This window comes from Pinus tabuliformis, chromosome 2_2, assembly GCF_031772625.1.
Source record: "Pinus tabuliformis cultivar Carrire ecotype Pingquan chromosome 2_2, CPIR1, whole genome shotgun sequence".
Classification (NCBI taxonomy): domain Eukaryota; kingdom Viridiplantae; phylum Streptophyta; class Pinopsida; order Pinales; family Pinaceae; genus Pinus; species Pinus tabuliformis.
The window spans coordinates 658,472,526-658,494,994 of NC_142300.1; the positions used below are offsets into that span (position 1 = coordinate 658,472,526).

Consider the following 22,469-nt stretch of genomic DNA (forward strand, 5'->3'; position numbering starts at 1 on the left):
GAGGCAGTACATTCGTCAAAGACAGGAGAATCTCTTACACCTCTCTAAGGTAGCTCCTAAGAAATTTTGGAGGCAGATTCTAACTAGGAAGACTAAGGATGATAATAAATTTATCTTCACGATTGGAATTCCTATCTTAAAAAGCTTTATGAATCTCCAAATGTCATGGATCATTTGGAAACCCTTCTCACAACGAAAGAATTTTTCTCTTTAGAAGACATTAAGTTTGGGGTTAATCGCCTCGCTAATGGGAAAGCTAAGGACATTGAAGGTTACCAAGCGGAAATCTTAAAAATTGGAGGTCCTGTCCTCATCCCCCACATCCACAAGCTTTTCAATCAAGCAGTCAAGCAAGGGTTCCCTAAACCTTGGACTGAGAGCCTCATTATCCCTATTTTTAAAAGTGGGGATACAAATAACCCCTCTAATTATCGAACAATTATGATCAGCCCTCTCTTAGCCAAGTTATATGGTAGTATTTTGGAAAAGAAGTTAAGCATATGGCTTGAAAGTGAAGGTAAGCGGACTAAAGGCCAAGCAGGTTTCAGAAGGCATCACTTAACAACAGACCACCTTGTTACGCTTAGGATCATTGTGGAGGAATGTCGTAATGATAAATCCAATTTATTTTGTTGCTTTGTGGACTTTAGAAAGGCTTTCGATACGGTTCCTAGATACAACCTTTGGAATAGATTAGAAGAGCTAAAGGTTCCTCTCGAGTTGAGAGCTGCCGCTATAAGGTTATACGAGAATGTAATTGCCAAGCTAAAGAGCAATGAAGGGTGGTCGAAAGATATTAAGTGTAACATCGGAGTTAAACAAGGTTGCCCCCTCTCCCCTACCCTATTTGGCATTTACATCGATAAGCTCGAAGGCTATTTAGAGGAAGCAGGATGTGATGGCACGATCTTAGCTGGGATAGTCATCATCCTTCTTCTTTATGCTGACGATATTGTTCTTTTGGCAAGGTGCCCATCTGATCTTAATAAGCAACTCAGGCTTCTTAAGGATTTCTGCTCTACCATGGGTATGACTGTTAACACTGAAAAAACAAAAGTTATGATTATCAAATCCAAGAAGGACACTTACGCTAATTTTATGTATGACAATAATAGCTTGGAGGAAGTGTATTCTTACAAGTACCTAGGAATTGATATTCATCACTAGCTCAACTGGAACCATAGCATTGAGAAAAGGATTAATGGGGGGTGGAAAGCTTACTTTGGTCTTGAAAATACTTGTAATATAGCAAACCTTGTAATGTGGGATAAAAAGAAGTTCCTCTTTGAAACTTTAGTCACTCCTGTTATCTTATATGGCTGTGAGGTTTGGGGTTGTAGCATCTCCAGAGAATCATGGAGAAAGATTGAGCAAACCCAGAAGCGTTTTATAACTTATAACCTGAAAATTAAAAGTAATACACCCTATCCTATTCTCCTTATAGAAGCAGGTCTTTCCCCTATTGAGAGCCTAGCTATGCTTAGGTTTCTGTTGTACAAGCATAAAATCAGTAGCATAGACGATCATAGACTTCCTAAGCTAGCTTTAAATTCTAGCCAAAACCACCTAAGGCTCAATCGAGGGTGGCATAAAGACACAAGGACCTGGTTAAATTATTGGGAGATCAACGAAAATGATGCATTGCAAAACATAAATGACATTAAAGATATTGTTACTTCTAAGTTCAAAGAAAAAATGTGGTGTGAGAAAGACTTAGCAGCTAAAAGAAAATTAAGTTATTATAAGAAGGTCATCAACCCCACCCTAGAAGATCAAAAGTATCTCTCTATTTTAACTAGCTCAAAGAAGAAAATTAATATAGCAAAGATTAGAACGAATTCTCATGAGCTCCATAGTGAAACAGGTCATTGGGAAGTTCCTAAAATGCCATGGATGGAAAGGATCTGCCATATATGTGAGAATAGGAACATCGAGGATGAAAACCACTTCCTCTTAGAGTGCCCCGCGTATAACCACATTAGATCTCAGTTTCACAATCTTTGTTACAATACTGACCTTCCTAGCCTTTTACAATGTCAAAATTATAGTGAGCTCGGGAGGCTTCTCTCCAAGCTTTTTGAGCATAGGAATAAAATCTTAAATCAAAATAGATAATTTGTTTCTTTAGGTCCGATAGACCATTATTTGGTCTCAGCGAACGTTAACCATCATCATCATCATCATCAATTAATCAAAACACTAACCACATAGTGGACCTCATTGATGAGGCCTCAAACACTAACATAATGCTCTGTCTTTAATATGGCCAGTTACATTTATTGGTTTCACACTCTACTAACTTGTGGGGTCTTATTTACTAGAGATGACCCCCATTACATTAAGTAGTAATCTATTCTACTAAGTAGGAGAGTTGAGGTGGGACCCTAACACATCCCCTTTTGCTATCTAATTTGCCCTACTCTTTAATGTCCATTTTGTTTCTTCCTAAGATAACAGGACCTACATAACTTGTTCCAAATTATTTAGGACAAGTGGATCATCTTAAGAGAGAATACCACTTCCATTTGGCTCATGTATATGGGGAATATGATATTTAATGAGAACAATATTCTAGCTAGAATTCCTATTATTTTGTTTGGCTCCAACAAGAATCGCTTTCTTTACTCTTTATAAGTTTTCATTGAATTGAGACATTACTATTCCATCAATATTAGTATTGAAATCAATATGTTCCTTCTTGAATAGATTTTTGAACTCTTCCTCTTGTAACCAAAATGAGTTAAATGGGGTTTGAATGGTTTTTCTCCAACTAAAGGAATTTTGAAGTGTTATGAGAAAGATGTGCTGCAAGCTAAAAGATAAACCTATAAACTTCCAATATGATATTGTTTGTTATGATAAATTTATCAAGACATTTGGATATTGTAAACACACCCTCTTACCTGTAGGAGTGTATTTACTATGTTAACCCAACTTCCTTGGTACAGTCAGGGAAATGGGGTATTTTTTTTACTTCTTCTAAGTTTCCAAAACTTAAATTGGATGTCACCATCATATTTGTCTCGATGAGAGTTTTCCAGTGTATGCCTCGATACCATGCAAATTACATTACTCCCAACAAGACAAGTGGTCGTATCGTTCCCCACACACACACATATTCAACTATCCAATATGGTGGTGCTTGCATATAATAATATACCTAATATAGACAGTTGTGGCCCTTCACCATCTGAAAACCCCAATCAACCAACACGGTTAATGACTATTGATCAAACGCCACCCCCCCCAGTTGACGTCATGTGGGGGCGGGGGGGGGGGGGTGGCGCTATTGGACATGAACCATCGGATGATTCAAATTCTTAGCCATTGGATCAATATGAGTAGGTTCCCATATTTATGTGAACACCGTGGATTGGCATATATTATATATTTATAATGCATATTGTCGGTAGATGTGCCCTGAACTACGTGAGCTATGTTATGTATTCCATTATAATATATAGTATGTACAATGCAAGTGCTGAGACATATGTATATATATGAGTTCATATATAATTACATTATGCGGATGGAGCCGCAAGGCATGGGCCACGTTGACCAGACAACTGGACATAATTCTATCGAAGTGATGCACCACGTAGGTGCCATGTGTAGGGCATGTGGGTGCCACATGGCAGAAAAGGGAAATTAATAATGTTAAATGAATAAAACCTTGAGAAGGTGTAACTTCAAATCCAGGAGTCTGAATTGGATGAAATTTTATATCATTGATAACGTCTCGTTGAAACAAATTAAAAATAAAATAATTATCCCACTTCTCTAACTGTACCTGAGGAGTTAGATTAGTAAGTGAATGCTTCACTTAGAGAATGTGGGGTGTTTATAGACATCCCCTAGTTTTCTAGACTATTATTCTTTTGTGTGAGAAAATTATTCAAAGGTCTAACACTACTTAAGTTATATTCTCCAATTTGTAATAAAAAAATTTGTTGAGCAAAATTCATTTAACTAATACCATATTGGATTTAGTAATTAAGATTAGTAATTAATAATTTTATATAGTATTTATAATATCACAATATTTTTTTAAGATAACCAAAAATTGTCCATACTCGAAAGATGCTATTTATTTATTATTTTATGCATTTCTTGATATTATCTTTAGTTTTCATTTCTATTTTTCTTTAATATAAGTTTTTTTTTTTTTTCATAATTATATTTTCAAATATCATTGATTAATAAATCAATGGTTCATAGAGCTATGTCTCCAAAGATCATTAGTTCGTCATTTCTCAATCCTCTTTTAATTACTTCAACACTCCTAATGATCGAAAAGTTGTTATCTCTCTCAAATGGTATAGTTCTTAGGATCTCCATGTTCATTCACAAACACACTTCCTTCTTTAAACGAAGTGTTTATTTATCCATTCCTTGAAATATTCACATTGCTATTAGGTTTAGAAAAATTGAAATTCAAACCCTCTTACCACCGTCTTCCGAAGCTGAGTTATGAAGAAAGCGTGCAGCCTTCACAGAGAAAAATGAAAGACGCTGACAGTTTGAAAAGTTCTCTACAATTGCAGAGAAAACAAAAGGGCCAGAAGAAAAATCGCCATATTCACGTGTCTGAGATGACTAAACTGGCGTGATACAAGTGGGCGGCCGCCTAACTTGAACACAGAGGAGAAAAATCGTCATCTTCACCTAAATTTGACTAAACTGAGAGCACACAAATTGGTGGGTGAGTTAAGAAGTGATGGGACAAGATATCAGAAAGATTTTCATGGGATTTGAAATAGTGTTCAAATTAATCGACAGGTCGCTGACAGGGGGCATAGAGGTCACGGAGTGGGGTGGAGAGAGGATGAAATTGTGGGGCTACCCGATTCAATGATTTTCTGCGCGCCTTCCTTTCATCTCTATTCCCCATCAATGGGCAAAAATATCGCTTGGCGTCGACTTCTTAGGAGAACCCCTGTTTAGTATATATAGACAGAGCCAAGGGTACAGAACGCACAGAACTCAGAAGTCGAGTCGGGAGAAATGGATCACAGTGCTCCTCTTCTTCTTCTCATATTATTGTCTCTCTGTTTGCTTGTCTCTGTGCCTGCTGCGCTGTCTATTAATTACTCAACCTCCAAGCCATATTCCCATACCCATGCCCATCAATATCTGTATGACCCCATTCCTGGTGGATTAACTTCACTTCAACGCCATTCCGATTCTGAACGCATGGTAGAAGAAGCTGATTTCAATTTATCAGCAATAGACACCCACGAGAAAAGGGACCTCCATGCTCTCTTGTCGTTCCGGAAGGTCATCACGTCGGATCCAATGGAGAAGCTCTCCAACTGGACGGCCGACAATTCTGAGAATATATGCTCCTGGTCTGGCATTCGCTGCAGAAAATACAGCAGAAGGGTAGTCGCCATAGACCTCTATTGCTTCAATTTGGAAGGTACCCTTTCTCGGTCTCTTGGCAATCTGTCTTTACTACGCACTCTCAATCTTTCTGGTAATAGTCTGACTGGAAAAATTCCGCCCGAATTTGGTGAGCTTAAAGAGCTACAAGCACTTCAACTGCGGGTGAATCTTATCAACGGCTCTATTCCGAAGGAGTTGGGTATGTTGCATAATCTGCAGATCTTGGATCTTTCTTCTAATCGTTTGACTGGAAAAATTCCCCTGGAGCTTGGCCAACTTGAAGCGCTGCGAGTCTTGAACGTCGGCGGGAATAAGCTTGGTGGTGCTATTCCGGTAGAATTGGGCCTTCTGCAGAAGCTAGAGTACCTGAGCCTCGGCTTCAACAACTTCTCAGGCAGAATATTCGACCTCACAAGTGGCATAGCTAAATCCATTGGCAATTTGGCGAATCTAAACTACTTAGATCTCTCTAGAAACATGCTCACTGGCAATATACCTCAAGCCATCTCCAATTTGACGCAGTTGAACAGACTGTATCTTTATTCAAACATGTTCACTGGTCCCATCCCTGCAACCGTTATTAATTTGAGTGAATTAGTTACTTTAGATCTCAGTGACAATCGGTTAAACGGTACCATCCCTGAAGCTATTACTAATTTAAAAAAACTTGAAAACCTTATTCTCTCTCGGAACAATTTTATAGGCCCAATTCCTAAAAGCATAGGAAACCTTTCTTCCTTATATAACTTATATTTAGATTCAAACAAATTAAGTGGACATATTCCCTCTAGCATAGGTAAACCAAGGGCTCTCAATGCAGTGAACTTATATAACAATAATTTTTCTGGAAATATCCCTGAAAGTATTAGTAGTATGGTTTCACTTTTAGTATTAGATATATCAGAAAACAATTTAGAAGGTCGTATTCCCAATGGAATTGGGAATTGTACTTCTATCCTAAGTTTTTCTGCTCATTCTAATAATTTTTATGGAGAATTCCCTGTATCTTTAGCAAATTGTACACAACTTCAACTAATAGATTTGAGTAAAAATAGACTAACTGGTGAGCTTCCTCCATATTTCACACTTTTTTATGGCTTGAGATTATTAGCCTTGGGTTATAATAATATCCATAGTAGTATTCCACAAAACATCACCAATCTCACTAACTTGTTTTTGTTGGATTTATCCAACAATAAATTTAGTGGAAAAATCCCTGCACATCTTGAAAGACTCTCTGGATTTGTGGATGCCTCAAATAATTATGTAGTATCTGGTGAAATGAAAATTGTCATGAAAAAATATGTGTACACTCTATCATCTCTATGGCCTGGATACACTATATTTGATTTGTCTTGCAATAATCTTATAGGAGAAATTCCTCCAAGCATAGGGAGTATGAGTCACTTGTGGCTGTTGAATTTATCTCGAAATCAATTGGAAGGGAAAATACCTGCCACTCTTGGTAGAATATCTACTTTGGAGCAATTAGACTTGGCAAATAATAATTTGAGTGGGCCAATTCCTGAAGAGCTCTCTATGCTACATGGCTTGAGCATTCTTGATGTTTCATCAAACAAGCTTTGCGGCAGAATCCCAACAGGGACACAATTTTCCACTTTCGATGTAACTTCATTTCAAAATAATAGGTGCTTATGGGGTTGTCCTCTAGATTCATGCAATGAAAATAAAGGCCCATCGCAAAAAAATGATAGCATTATCGAGAGCAATGATGTAAAAGTGAGTTGGCTAAGCCATGTGGAAGAAAAGATATCATTAATAGCTTTAGGGATAAGAATAGTAATTGGATTTGGAGGAGTGATTATTATCTTTATGTTATGGGAAAAAGCCAAACATTGGATAGTGCCGCCAAATATACCAAAAAATTTGTATGGGCTATATAGATTTCCTACATAGTCTAACTTTTAGTTCCAGCTTGTATATGTAAATTTATGTATAATATGGATTGAACATTTTACATGGTAATATGGATTTGAACATTTTATATGGCAAGATACTATGAGATTGCAAGCATTTTTCCCATCGTGCATTTCACACCGCTAAGTAATCTCTTAAAGTGCAATAATTTATCGATTTAAAGTTTCATGTTTCATGTTTCATGTTTCACGTTTCATGTTTCATGTCACATTTATCATTATGTTAAGTGCACAAATTCATAAAAGTTACATAGTAATACTTGAGAGAGATTGACCTCTGAGGATTTGTTCAATTAATTGAGTCATTAACATTAAAGAACTTTTGCTATTCTCTCCACAAGTTCAATTCTCTCCACTTTTGAGGTTAAAATTCATTGCCATTAAAACATTTTTACTATTTTTTCCATAAATTCAATTCCCTCCACACTTTTAAGATCAAAATTTATAGTTGAACCAAAAAAATGTTGTATTTTAACTATATCTTCCTAATACAATCAAACATTCTATAAACATTACAAAAAAAAAAAAAATAGTTAATTTATATCAACAAAAACAATGTTAACAGGACAACCATATTGTTAAATGTATCATCCTCGAATTACAATTTTTATCATCCTCAAATTACAATTTTAGATTTTCATTCAAAAAATTAGGCAATGCCCCACAATCTAATCATGGGATCTCACCAAATCATTGCAAAATGACGTGGGAATCCAGTTTATTTAATTTGCTTACGTTGCATGTGAGAGAAACATGATGTTTTAAATGTTTACGATTATTTATTATATATTTGCCTATGACATAGGATATTGTAATTACTTTCTAGTCCAATTATTTTGATTTTTAATTTATTATTTTAATAAAAACAATTTTGTTATATCTTTATAAAAGATATGAATATATAAATAAATAATTAATTAAATAATTAATTAATTTAAAAATAATTTTCAAAATTTTTAAATTTTAAATTTTAAATTTTTATTATTTAGTTGAATAAGGATATAAATTTTACTAATTCTATCAAATTTAAAATGTATTTATCAAATAAATAAAATTAATTCAAAAATATATAATCTATTTTTTTTTGTAGTTTCAAATGTCAATGACACATAACAAGTTATATAAAAAATAAATATTACACGTTTAACATGCGTACAATGACTTTAGAGTTAAGACCTTTGATGGAATACATTTAATCTGAAGCAACTTCGATAATGTTGTGGATTAAGTGAAAATATATATTTAATTTTAATTAACTTTGATAATGATGCAGTTTGAGAGAAAAAAATTTAGACACGACACAACCTCTTGGGATTTAAATATTAACAATGTTCCATAAATTGTTATGGATATTCCACTAGACAGTTCATCACAACAGATCCGATAATATTATATTAAAAATATGAAAATTCTACACTATTACAATTTTTTATTAAGTTTCCAGATTTGTAGATTTTATTATAATTAGTGCATGCATGCAAATGAAAATTATGTTTGAAAATAGAGAATGACATAATAAAATCTCATGCACACACATAAGACACAAGATACGCTATGGGAAACCCCTTCAGGAGAAAACTTAGTTGTAAGGTGAGGTTGCTCTGCTTTCTTTCTCTGTCTGGAATATGGTTGTAGGTATAAAGAAGTATGACTTGTGGCTTGTGGACTGCTATAGTGCACAAATCCTCTATGTGCTCTACCTCCTATTCCTCTTGCCTATTTTTGCTCAGCTATGGAACAAATGTGCTTGAAAGAATGGAATGTCTCTTCTTCCTAGTGGCTTGGTTATAACACATCCCGATAGCCTACTAGTGGTTAAGTTTGACTACATCAACTCTTAACCAAAGTTACAATATAGACTCTTCTATATGTTACCTCAAGTAGTATACTTCATAATCATTCTTCTCGACAATTACTCTCATTTCTTGATTTAAGTTTCTTCCAGTCAACAGGAATGTCAGGTCTCGAGAAAGAGGAAAGGAGGAATTCCTCCACTAACAACCCATTACTATTTTCCTTTGATAGAATTAGTAATCCACCCAGACCCAATAACAAGCTCTGCCTTTAGGGGAGGGTTGTGGATGTGGGGGATTTTTTCCAATTCGAAATGTTGTTATTGAGTTCCCTCATTACTACCATATGCCACATCATATGATAATCATTTGTTGGGAATGTTGGTGGTGTAAGAGACTTGAGTCATCCACTCACAATAATCCCACACTCTCGAATTGGCGTATCGCCTCTACTATCCATAATTATTATGACATGAGTGATGAAATCAGCCCACGAGAGCATGGTATTCATTTTGAAGTGTTATGCACTCCTTGACTTGGAAAGGACTACTATCATAGAGTTTGTGACTTCTTATATGATGTTGTATTGAATGTTGATATTGGTTCTACACATTATCTTCCTAGGGGGTGTCATATTGATCCAAAGACCCCCAAAACTTTTTTTAAATAAAATTTTCTTTTTATCAAATACAAATGTCATATGCTAAGGGAAGAGGGAAGGCCTAAGGTGACCATCTATCTTTAGAATCCAAGGACTCGGTTTGCACCCTTCATTGCATGAAGACCAACTTCATTGTTGAGATCCCTAAGGAGATAAAAGAAATCTAAGGGGATGTCTTCTACAATTGTTTTAATTCTTCTAAAAAAAATGGAGAGATCTATCCTTAGTTTCCTCGGGGTTGTAAAGCACCCTTCCCCTCTTCCACCCCTAAAATTTGCGTAAATTTTATGTAAATGAAATTACGGTATATTTTGACTAAGTTTAGTAAAATAAATTCTTTAATTAAATTTAATAACCTAAAAGGAAAAATAAATATTTTTAATTTTAATTTTCATAAAAAAAAATAAAAACTTTAATATTGAAAAGTGAAAATGGTAAAGAACTATTATTTAGAAAAACTAAATAATGAATGATAAAGAAATGATAACATGAATTTTATCTCTTATAATATTTTTTAAAATTCTTTAAAATAATTTGCTAAATTTTAAAATAGTTCATATTTTTATTTATTTTACAAGTTTGCTAAATGTGCTATAATGATTATAGGGCATAATCTTATAAGTTAAGGTGTGGTAAGCCAATTGTAATAAAAGGCTCAAGTTACTTACATTTACATAGAATAGAATAGGGAATGAAATAGTTATCACATTTTACTGCATAATGGAATTGTGTTTATATAATCTATTACAAGATCATGGACATAGATGTTTTATAATCAATTTGTTTAAGGTTTTTTTTAAATAATCTATATTTCAAATTATATCATTATATCTTTTATTTTAGTTAGGGATTATATTTTTCAGTTATATATTAATTTATTTTAATTTTTAAACATATTTAAAGTTTTCATAAAATTAAATATTATATTGATTTATTATTACATATAAAATTTATTTAGTTAAATCGTCTATGATGTAATTTTATTTCTTCAGTATATGTTAATTTTTTTTCCAATTGCAAAAACAATAAATGATTTAAAAAATATCTTATTGGCCTTTCTGTCTATTGTTACAGTGTTATAGTCATTGAGGCTCTCATAATGACTCTAGCAATGTAGTAGTATATTCAAGGTATTAGCACAGGTAGTACATTCAATGTAGTAGCACATGTTCTTTAAGATTTAGATTGAATAGTTATATTGTATTTCTAATCCATATTGATGCTTCAAAAGTGGAAAACATGGAGGAATCAACTCATAGGACCATTTTCACTAGCGGGTCTTAGTTTGGAAAATTGAGGTTTGAAACCATTCGAAAGTAATTTGACACATCAAATGGAGATTTTTGGGGAGTAAAAATTTTCCACTTAAGTATCACATCCCATATCACTATTCTACAGATAGCTACATTTCCAATGGTGTAATAATCACCTCAATCAGAGCCAATATGCAAAGTTATGTCACCCAGATGTAGACCTTCCTACTTTGACCACCAATATTTGAGAGGATACCACATTAGCCTCGAATATTCATGGAAAAGGGGATAGATATATGATCATGATGAAGACTACTCTAGAAGGTTCCACATTGTAACTCTAATTAAGAGTTGAAGGAGTCAACTTAACCATTAGTAGGTTATCATGCTATGTTAAAAATTGGCCACTAGGATGAAAATGAGTTTCATTCTATTCGTGTATTTTGTTCCACAGACGAGAAAAGTAAAAAAAGGTGGATAACGAAAGAGAAAATGGAGAGGGTTTATGTAGTCCACGAGCCATATGCCTCACTTCTTTGTACTTGTCTCCATTTCCATTTAGAGAATGAGAGCAAAGCAACCTCACCTTCCAGCTAGGTTTTCCCCCAAAATGGTTTCCCAAACTATACCTTTTGTTAATTTGTGGTTTGTGAGTTTTATTTTGTTTTTTATTTTTTATTTTTGCATAATTATAATTTGCATGCATATGCAATAAATAGTAATTAACAGATCGAGAAATCTCAGAAGAAATAAACCCTCGTAGTGTAGATATCATATTTTCTAATATCATATTAGTATTATAGCAAGTTTCTTCAGGTATATTGTGTGGAGTTGCAAGGGATCCATATAAATTAACCAAAAGTCACAAAAACCTAGTCATGGCTAACAAATCTTTGAATAACCTTAAAGATCCTATAGAAGAGAGGCTTGTGCGACTGGAAATACAAATCATTGTTAAAAATAGCAACAAGAAATGATAAAAGTAGAATCTAGAATATTCCAATTTTAATTCGTCCTTGAATTAAAATTGAGAATTAAAATTCGAATTTAGTCTCACCAGCTGCTTGAAAAATAATTAATTAATTCATTATGGATTAATTAGTTGGAGAAATTCAAGTTAGAAGTCTTTCTGAAGTCATGCAACAGTTATCCCTTAAATTAAGGAGATTATCCCTTAATTAAGGAGATAAGATTGAGTTATATTTGAGTTGTAATTAGTTAGCTCAATTTAATGATTTAAGTCCAGTTAAATTAGTTCCAAACTATTTTAGGAACTAATTGTGAGTTATCAGTCAGTTGATGCATGCATGCACTCAACAAGTGTACTCCAGATAATTGAAGATTCTCTCATCAGAAACTCATGCATGTCTATTTTGAGAAAGACCTAGTTGAGATAAATGTCAAGGACATGTTACTGTCAGTTGCATGTGTTTTCCTATAAAGGAAGCTCATCCATCCAGTCAAGCGAAAGGTTCCTTGAGGATTGCATAGTTCTGACAGTGTGTTAGAGCAGTGTTACACTGGGTGAAGGAGATCATCCCAGAGGTACTACACAAAGAAATAGGAGCTTGGAGGGCAGAGAGGAAGGCTTGTGAGAAGCTTCGTTTTCCTGTGAGAATCCAGGAGGATTGTACTAAGAGATGGCTAGCTATGAGAGCTAAGGCTTTGTATAATTCTGATGTATTTCCACCTTGTATGATAATACAGATAATGGGGTTTTTAGCTGAGGCTTTCCCCTGAATATTATTCTTTGTTTCATTTGCATTGATTCTTCTTCTGGTTATATGTGTTCAACTTGATCTTGCTCAATCTTTAAGCTTCCGCAAATTGCTTGATAGTAGAAGTATATTATAGTATTTTGCCTTGGTATATTGCATTATCGGGTTAATCTACAATCAGATTTTCTATATGGTCTCAAAGAGAGATTTGGAGAGAATTTGCATAATTTCTACATGGTATCAGAGCTAGCTAATCTATAGAGAAATTTCTACACGGTATAAGAGCTGAGTTTATCGGAGTAGTGAACAATATACTAGAGGAGATTTCGAAGTTTTGAGTTTTGGGCAGTGAGTTTTCAGAGAAGATCTGAAAAAATTTGTGCAAAATTTTCAGAAATAAATAGCAAATATGGATTCCTTGCGAAAAAAGACCCAAATTCAAAAAAAAATCAACTGAATCGAATTTCGGATGAGGGAGATGTCACTGATTTAAAATCAGCTCCTTTTCCTGAAAATTTCATGACGGCGGGACAAATGAAATAGATTGGTGTGCTAGTCAAGAACTTGTATTCTCTTGAGGTTCAAGATGCATGAAAATCCTTGAGGAGCAAGGCAAATGTTAGAGACTTGGTGGTTGAGAGGGAGAGTAAATTACCTCTCAACATGCAGTCCCAGAAGAAGTCTCAAACAATTGTGGATGAGCCACAATTGGAGAAGTGGGCAGAGGGATCACATGCAACCATACCTCTAGGTGTGAGGTGGGGCGGTGGGAACTGATAGTCCCAAGAAGGCTGAAATTGGGCAGGGTCCATTGAGAGGTTATATCTCATGGATTGTACCTTACAGCCCAAAGTACATAGTAGCAGGATGAATCAATGGGATTGATGCAATCAGAGATCAAAGTGACAAAGGCTAGAGCAGTCAGATACTGAAGAGCACAGAGAAGGATTGACAACAGTGTAGACAAGCTGAGTCAACAGAAGCGCAGAGTTTTCAGTCAACAGAGGCAATAGTAGTCAGAGACTTTGATGACAGAGGCATCATTCAGATTCAAGTTGGATGTTTTTTTTTTTTTGAAGATTACTGGAGCAACAACACTAGAGAGAAGTGTTGCATGCAGAAAATTCCAAAGGTTCAAGATCGGGATCGAGTTGAATTCCTTTCTTGTTGAGAGGGAGTGTCAAAAATGGCAACAAGAAATGATAAAAATAGAATCAAGAATATTCCAATTTTAATTTGTCCTTGAATTAAAATTGAGAATTAAAATTCGAATTTAGTCTCACCAGCTGCTTGAAAAATTAATTATTTAATTCATTGTGGATTAATTAGCTAGGGAAATTCAAGTTAGAAGTCTTTTTGAAGTCATGCAACAATTATCCCTTAAATTAAGGAGATTATTTATTAATTAAGGAGATAAGATTGAGTTATATTTGAGTTGTAATTAGCTAGTTCAGTTTACTGAGTTAAGTCTAGTTAAATTAGTTCCAAATTGTTTGAGGAACTAATTGTGAGTTATCATTCAGTTGATGCATGCATGCACTCAACAAGTGTACTCCAGATAACTGAAGATTCTCTCATCAGAAACTCATGCATGTCTATTCTGAGAAAGACCCAGTTGAGCTAAATGTCAAGGACATGTTACTATCAATTTCATGTGTTTTCCTATAAGGAAACTCGTCCATGCAGTCAAGGGAAAGGTTCCTTGAGGATTGCACAGTTCTGACAATGTGTTAGAGAAGTGTATGAGAGTAGTGTTACACTGGGTGAAGGAGATCATCCCAGAGGTAATTGCGCAAGGAAATAGGAGCTTGGATGGTAGAGAGGAAGGCTTGTGAGAAGCTTTGTTTGCCTATGAGCATCCAGGAGGATTGTATTGAGAGATGGCTAGCTGTGAGAGCTAAAGTTTTGTATATTTTTGATGTATTTCGACCTTGTATGATAATACAGATAGTGGGGTTTTTAGCTGAGGCTTTCCCCTGAGTATTCTTCTGTGTTTCATGTGCATTGAGTCTTCTTCTAGTTATCTGTGTTCAACTCGATCTTGCTCAATATTTAAGCTTACACAAATTGCTTGATAGTAGAAGTAGATTATAGTATTTTTCTTTGGTATATTGCATTATCAAGTTAATCTACAATCAGATTTTCTATATGGTCTCAGAGCGAGATTTGTAGAGAATTTGCAGAATTTCTACAATCATAGATATAAATTGTAATATGGCCTTCTCATGGAAGCTCTCACTAGTAAGGTTGGGTTATTTGGAGAAGATGTAGGTTCTAACAAAGAGATCCGATCAAATTGGAAATTAGGAGATCAAGAGAAACCAAAGAGGGAGTCCATAAAAGAACCCAAAAACATCAACCAAGTTCGAGTGTCATGAACCATTCACAATCCCTTTTTGAAATGGCAGTGAAGGTTGACATGGAGCCATATCAAGGTGATATTGACGCTCTGAAGTTAAATCACTAGCTGCAGTAATTAAAAATTTATTTTTGTAATATCCCTGGTTAAAAATCCATGTAAAAATATATAAGACCAGGGTCATGGGACATGTATTACAAGATGAATGGTGGGAAAAACATCATAGTGAGTGTTCATTCAATTTATTATGGCTAAGGAAATTGGCAAAGGCAATGAAAATGGCTTTGGAAAGGCAAGAGGCATTAATTAGCATTTTATTTATGAAAATAATGGAAACTGGGAGAAAAGGGAGGTGAAACGTCATAGGTTGCGCGTGAGGAGGAAAATTAAGGAAAATAATGGAAATTGAAGAAAATAGAGGTCTCATTAATAAAAAGGCTTCTGAGGATCAGTGGGTAAGCAAGGTCAGTTCATTTTTGGAGGTCTCTCTCTATTCTCTCTCTCTCTCATACTCTTGGATACTTACAGTTTTCTTGGAGTACTCTTGGAGAGTGTGAAAGCGCAAAGGAAGAGCACACAAGGACATCGGGATCAACAGCTACAACGGATTTGGCTTGTAGGTACCGAGTTGCATGTATGTTTTCCTGACTAGTTTTGGCATGCATGGCATATGCATGTGGATTATTGGTCATGATCTATCACTGATGTGGAGGATTGCCTAGATTGATAGTGGATTTCTTGGCCTTGCCATTTCCTGGATAGTCATGGAGGTTGTGAGTTTACTTCCTTGTTTTGTTTTGGTTGGTTCTCATGTTTCCTTTAGCTTGGATTGAGTTATTAGTTCTTGGAAGCCCTGGTTGGACAAATGCTCTGGAATCCCTGTAATAGATTGGGTTGAGTTACTAGTCCTAGAAGCCTTGGTTAGACAAATGCTCTAGAAGCCCTATAACGTCCTGGGTTGAGTTACTAGTCCTGGAAGCCTTAGTTGGACAAACACTCTGGAGGCCCTAGGTGGGTAGGAGTTACTAGTCCTGGAAGCCTCGTTGGACAAACACTCTCGAAGCCCAGAATAAGTTGTGGGTAGAGTTACTAGTCCTAGAAGGCCTGGTTGGAAAAACACTCTGGAAGCCTAGAATAAGTTGTGGGTTGAGTTACTAGTCCTAGAAGCCATGGTTAGACAAACGCTCTGGAAACCCAAAATAAGTTGTGGGTTGAGTTATTAGTCCCGAAAGCCTTGGTTGGAAAAAACACTTTAGAGCCCTGGAAAGCTTAGGTAGACACCAATATGATGATGTTTTTGTGATGTCCGATCATGGGGTGGAATCACTATTTGATGGGTTGAGATGGATAGCCTCTGAAAGCCCTCGATGGTTTTTGATTGATGTGTTTTATGAGATCCCACATTCATGGTTGGAATATGGCACAAGGGTGAATGGATGAAGAGAGACTTGGCTCAGCCATTCTATGGTCAGGTGGAACGTGGTAGTCCTATACTGAGTTGGATTTTACATCATTAATATGAGGTTATTTCTCCTTATTATCTCATGATTATTATATCGGTTTATATGTGGATTATATGGTTGTTGTTTTCTTGGTAATTATGTTGTTATTATGTTGGTTATGAATATGTGTTATGACAGTGGTTATGTATGGCTCCCATCATGTTTTTACTTATATATGAATGAATAATGTATTTATGACCTAATAGATGAAATGGATACTAATTTGTTGAGGCATCAATGCTTCTTAGAATTCTCAGTTAAGTATGAGACCCATATGCTTAGATATTTTATTTACACCTGTAGATTATATATTTGTGATATGTTTGACGAAATGCCTGTCATGGCTAGTAAGGGTCCAGTCAAGGGCTTCTTCAAGTATTTTCAATTGCATCATTGTTATCTTTCTATTTTGAAGGTGTCATTTAATTTTGGGCAGTCACTTGGGCTTTGGGCCTGAAAAGGTGGCTCAAATCTTCGGGACACTAGCACAACACTAGGAGAAATAATCCCTAGATGTTGGCATGCCTTGTCATGAGAGAATCCAAAGCCTCTTGGACGTTGTTAGGGCCATATCATGGGAACATATGAGGGTCAAGTGGTCTAAAATCTCTATGAAATACAGGGACTGGTGACCAAAAATGTTGGGATGGTTCTTAGGGGTCCTGTAGCTAATGTTGAAGGTCTGTATGGTGTGTTTTCATCGATTCCACTTCTTTAACTTGACTTAGGAGGTCAAATCATATCATAGTAACTTGTTTTCACATGTTTACCCCGGTTGGTCGGTTACTTGGGTAGATCTGGGAGGAGGGTGTTACAATTTTATTGTCCATCATATAGTGAAAGAATAGAATATTTTTTTGCTTAGCCAAAAATAGAATGATATTCCCTAACATGATTGGAAAGCCACACAAATAATTTTGGTTTGGAGGGAGATCCTCTAGTGACTAAGTGGGAGAATTTCAAAACCCTCATAAAGTCATAATTTTAACCTATCAGGTATATAGAGGATTAGTGGATCTAGTCGAATTACTTCAAACGTCAGGGTAGAGTGTGTTGGATTAAACCACAAAATTTAGAAATATGGTCGTAATGTTGTAATATGCAAACTTTCGTGGATATTCCACTGGACAGTTCGTCACAACAGATCTGATAATAATATATTAAAATACTCAAATTTTACACTATGCCAGTTTTATTTAATTTCTAGATCTGTAGATTTTTCTGTAATTAGTGCATGCATGTGAATGGAAATTATTAAAAAATAAGCTCTCACACACATAGTACACAAGATATGCTTTCTAGGAAACCCTTGCGGGAAAAAACCCAGCAAGAAGGTGAGGTCGCTTCGCTCTCTTTCTATGTCTGGGAATATGGTTGTAGGTACAAAGAAGTAATGTATGTGGGCTGCTACAGTGCACAAATCCTCTTTGTGTGCTCTACATCCTATCTCTCATGTATATATTTTCTAAGCTATTGAACAAAATTCTCTTGAAATAATGGAATGCATCTTCCTCCTAGTGGCCCGGTTATAACACAACCCAATTGTTATAGACATTTTTGTGCCTTATAGCATGAAGCATGAAATGTCCATAATCTAAGGGATCCAAAGTCCCTAAACATGTTGTTCCTACCCCTAGAGGAACAAGGCCAGCAAACCACAACACTTAATAAAAGTTCTCCACCTGAAAACACTCAAAAACAAGGCAATTATGGATCATGTCAACTGCTCCACTGAGCATCTGCGCTGAATGTCAACTGCTCCACTGTCTACCTGCGTTGAATGTCAACTGTAAAGAAGGCTACCTGCGCTGGGCGAGTTTGGACATGTGGCACAGTCATTCCTCAATGTGTCAATGCCCAGGAAGCTTCCAAAATGACACTTGGATCAGGGAATTCGACTGGTGATGAGTAAGAGGTTCTAGATCTCCAAGTGGAAGCAAGAACCTCCAAGTGCACTTAAGAACTGAAGAAGAACTGGAGTGGGAGAGGACACTAGTCACATCTCAGGCTGACTCATCCTCTCTCCAAACTCCTATATATGAATCTCTCTCCCATGAGATCCAGGGGCTGGAATCTTGTGAATGTAAAGAATTGTTGTTGGTTTGAGTTTAGAACTATTGGGTGATTTGCTTTGAAGGAGGTGAAGAGGAGATTTCTTTATGCTGGGAAGGTGATGCTGGATTGGGCCTCTTATGGTTGTATCACTTCCTGAACCTTACTTCTTCCATTAATAAAGCATTTGAGTTTCTTCTATATGCATGTGTCTCAATGGTGTATTGTTATACTTGCGTATTTGATTTATTCTAATCCTTGAATCAATTATGAATGTATGCTTCTTGTAGTTTCCATCTCTTGCCATTTTGCAGGATCTTGGTGTAACTGGGCCAGTGAAAGAGCAAGGAGCTGGGGGAAAGCAGTAAGGAGAGAAGATTGGATCAACCATTAGCGAAAGACATCGGTTAGTGGATCTCTTTCTCCCCTCTTTTACATCTCATAAAGAAGTAATCTTAGATAGCTTTGCTTTGATTGTTGCTAAGGAACTATCACCCTTAGAGTGGGATAGGGTCATTCCGTATTGGATACTTTTCCCAACAACAAATTGGTGACTACACTGGGGATCGTATCTTGTTGGTTGTTTGTGTTTTTGCTATTCATTTCCTAAACACAGGGAGTACCGAATCGAACTGCATTTGGATCTTTCAAATGCAAAGTAGAGGGCAACTACTCTAGCTCAGTTTCTGGGCATGTTTATGATTTGAAGAGCTGATCCACAAGGACTCTGAACAGCTCTTAGTGATATCTTTTCATCCTCCTTTGGATCATCCTTTAGTGTGTACTTGATTGGTAGCTTTGATTTGGCCAAAAACTGTTGTTTTTTGAGCAATCTATGACCCAGAACCCAAGAGAAACGAGAGTTTATCTCTTCATTGCAGGCACTGTGAAGGCAGTCTACATTTCATCGCAGGTCCCGAAGGGGCTACCTGCGCTGAATGTCAAACTGACAGTGTTCTACCTACGCTGAACCAGTGTGGCCTTGTGCAACTGGGGTTCTATGCTTTCTGTTGCCCTGTTTTCATACCTGTTTTTGCAGCCTGTTATCAGTCAATGTACCTATCTGAAACCACCTTTCTTTGCCGCTATTCCGCCTCGGTTGTATAAAGAAACTGTATTTGTTCTTTGTGTATTTCTTACATCATTTGCAGTTTCCCATAACGAAAGTGAACTAGTCTTGCTGTGGCCTCTTAGATCTAGACCTGTGATAAGTGTCGTTTTGATCTTAAGAGTTAGTTTGTTTGCTGTTCATAGCTGATTGAGCTTTTGCTTTCGTCATATGGTTTGAATTTATGTATTTCTAGTGTTGAAACAAGTAAATCTTAAGGAGTCTTTTGATTTTGGACAAAAGCTTGTTTGCCTTCACTTGAAATTGAATTCAAAAGTTATACAACAGCTTTCTTTTTGTAGTACACCAACATTAAGAAAGAGAAAAGAAATACCTGCATTGTGCATGTGCATTTTGACAGCTTGCATGTTGATTTGGGAAAAAGTGCATTAGTGTGTGCTCTATGATCTGTGTGAAAAGATGATGTCTTTCTTTTCCCTCAGTAGTTAAGATTTTCATAAGTTGAAAAGATTGAAAAAGCTTGCTTCTCATCTTTAGATTGCATTTAGGAGTTGTACCATACATCTCGTGGTGATCCATAAAGGCAAACTGCTAAACAAAATCAACCTAAAATAAATTGAATTTACATAACAACGCTTTGAAACATAACACAAACACATAGAGGTCTAAGCTAGAGACGTGTTCCGGCGTCGTTAAACATGATATCTTAGCGTTGAGTGGTTGAGTGATTCCTCCACGGTGAAGCAATAAGTATCAATATGGACTTGTGCTCCCATGTACTGTCGCGTATCTATTGGGAGACCCCTATAGGAACAAAGCCTTTATCCATAGGAAGTCATGTCAGCCGCCCTACTGATCGCAATACAGTGAACACAGCATTCACGAAGATCGACCACCCGTACCGTAAAACGTATTCTGTGGTTTTGCAAAAAGTTTGGCACACCCTCTGCCTAGAACTCCAGAGTAGTTTCTTTTGGCCTTTTTCAAACTCTATAACTGAAAAATTCCATCCGAGCATTTGTCACTTCGGGCTCATTAAAACATCGAAGGAGACTAAAGTCATCTTTAGCTTTTTCTCGACTCTTAAAAAGTGAAAAAGCAAGTTGTGTCTAAAGCGTCGTTATAAAATTTATTTTAAAACGGAACATAATCACCTCCTATTCCTGCGTTGATCTGCAGGTTGAGAACATGGAACGCACCAACCAAGGAATTCCCCATGATGGAAATCCTAGTCCTTTCTCCTCTTGGGGAGAAGTTGGTGCGCCCCACATGGCCACATTGTCGCTTCCAGGACTGACAATTGGCCTGCCAATCTGGCTATTCTCAACCAATGTAGTTCAGAACACGATGATTCCTGAACAGTCGAGTCAACAGTTAGATCAATCTAGAGCTGCCCACTAGCCTTCTACTTCCTATAACTCTTCCTCTAATCCTTCATCTTCGCAAGGTAGAGCCGGCAAAAGCCAAGCTCCCATGGAGAAGAAGGAGAAGAAGAAGAGAGAGAAGAAGAAGAAGGAGCCTAAGGCGACTGGGGGCAAGCAAAAGACATCTGACAAAAATCCACACACAGCACAGACCAGGCCTAAATCGCCATGTGTCATATGTAGAGGAGATCACTTCCATAGAGATTGTCACTGTATTCCCCGGATACTAAGGGACTGGTCCCCTTGTTTGCACAGTTCGGGAGCATCAACCTCTAATAACCATGTTGAATGCTTACCGTCAACCAGCGAAAGTGAAGGTTCAAGACAAAGAGGGGGAGCAAGATCCTCCTGCAGACTGTGTGAAGGCGATCACGCCATCCACCGTTGTCCCTTCTTAGACGAAGCGAAGAGAGTTTTGGAAGATCGTCTGGTTTCACCGTTGAGACTTCCTCCTGGATACAAAAAACTCGTGCATGGTCCTTCGTTGGTTGAGAATACAGCTGGCCCGCTCAAGTGGTCAGCTGAAGCGTCAGTCATTGAAAATGAACTTACTGAATCCAGACTGGACGAAAGTCAAAAGGTCGAAACGGCAGTTGACCCGGTTCTCCCTTTAGAAGTTTCATCTTCAAATGACACTATCACTGAAGATTCATCTTCAAATGACACCCTCACTGAAGAGAATAAGGATGAAACCATCCAGATTCTTTTCATCAACACAGACTCTGATGAGCGCTAGGGCAATGCGCCCATTCCTTTATCACAGGAAGGAACATCGTCAGGGTCATATCCAGCCGTGTATTCGGTCCCACCACCAAGCAACCTGGTTGTGTCCTTTGATTGGAACCAACTAGGCAGACCCCGGTTGCCAGCCAGTATACCATTCAGAATCATAGTCCAAATATACAAAATGGTAATGGCTGGCACTATCATTGATGAAGGGGCATCTGTGAGTATCCTTTCCTCTGTTGCTTGGAAAGCATTGGGTTCCTCGGCGCTTTTTCCTGAGATAAGAAATCTCTCAGGTTTCGATAAAGGAACCAGTCGACCATTAGGGATCCTCCCCAATGTGCCCATTACATTGAAAGGGAAGGCCGTTCAAATGAACGTGATGGTCGTTCAAGGACCCTTGGATTATAACCTACTCCTTGGATGAGACTATATATATTGCATGGGAGCAATAGTCTCCTCACTCTTTAGAGTAATGTGTTTTCCACACGAAGGAAGAATGGTCAAGCTCGTAGACCAACTTTCATTTCCGGGATCACGCATCGCAAATAGTCACATACCAACCCTGAATGGTCTATTCAATCAAGAAA

The 22,469-nt window shown here is 36.7% G+C and overlaps 1 protein-coding gene across 1 annotated transcript; it reads left to right on the forward strand.

The window, feature by feature from the left end:
* The first annotated feature begins 4,987 nt into the window (after positions 1 to 4,987).
* LOC149194338 (uncharacterized) lies at positions 4,988 to 7,315 on the forward strand. Its single transcript, XM_089407494.1, has one exon. The coding sequence runs from the start codon at positions 5,005 to 5,007 to the stop codon at positions 7,300 to 7,302; it is 2,298 nt and encodes a 765-aa protein (XP_089263620.1). The 5' UTR covers positions 4,988 to 5,004; the 3' UTR covers positions 7,303 to 7,315.
* The last annotated feature ends 15,154 nt before the right edge of the window (positions 7,316 to 22,469 follow it).

Coding starts and splice junctions, on each gene's coding strand:
- LOC149194338 (XM_089407494.1), top strand. CDS start 5,005: ATGGATCACAGTGCTCCTCTTCTTCTTCTCATATTATTGTCTCTCTGT.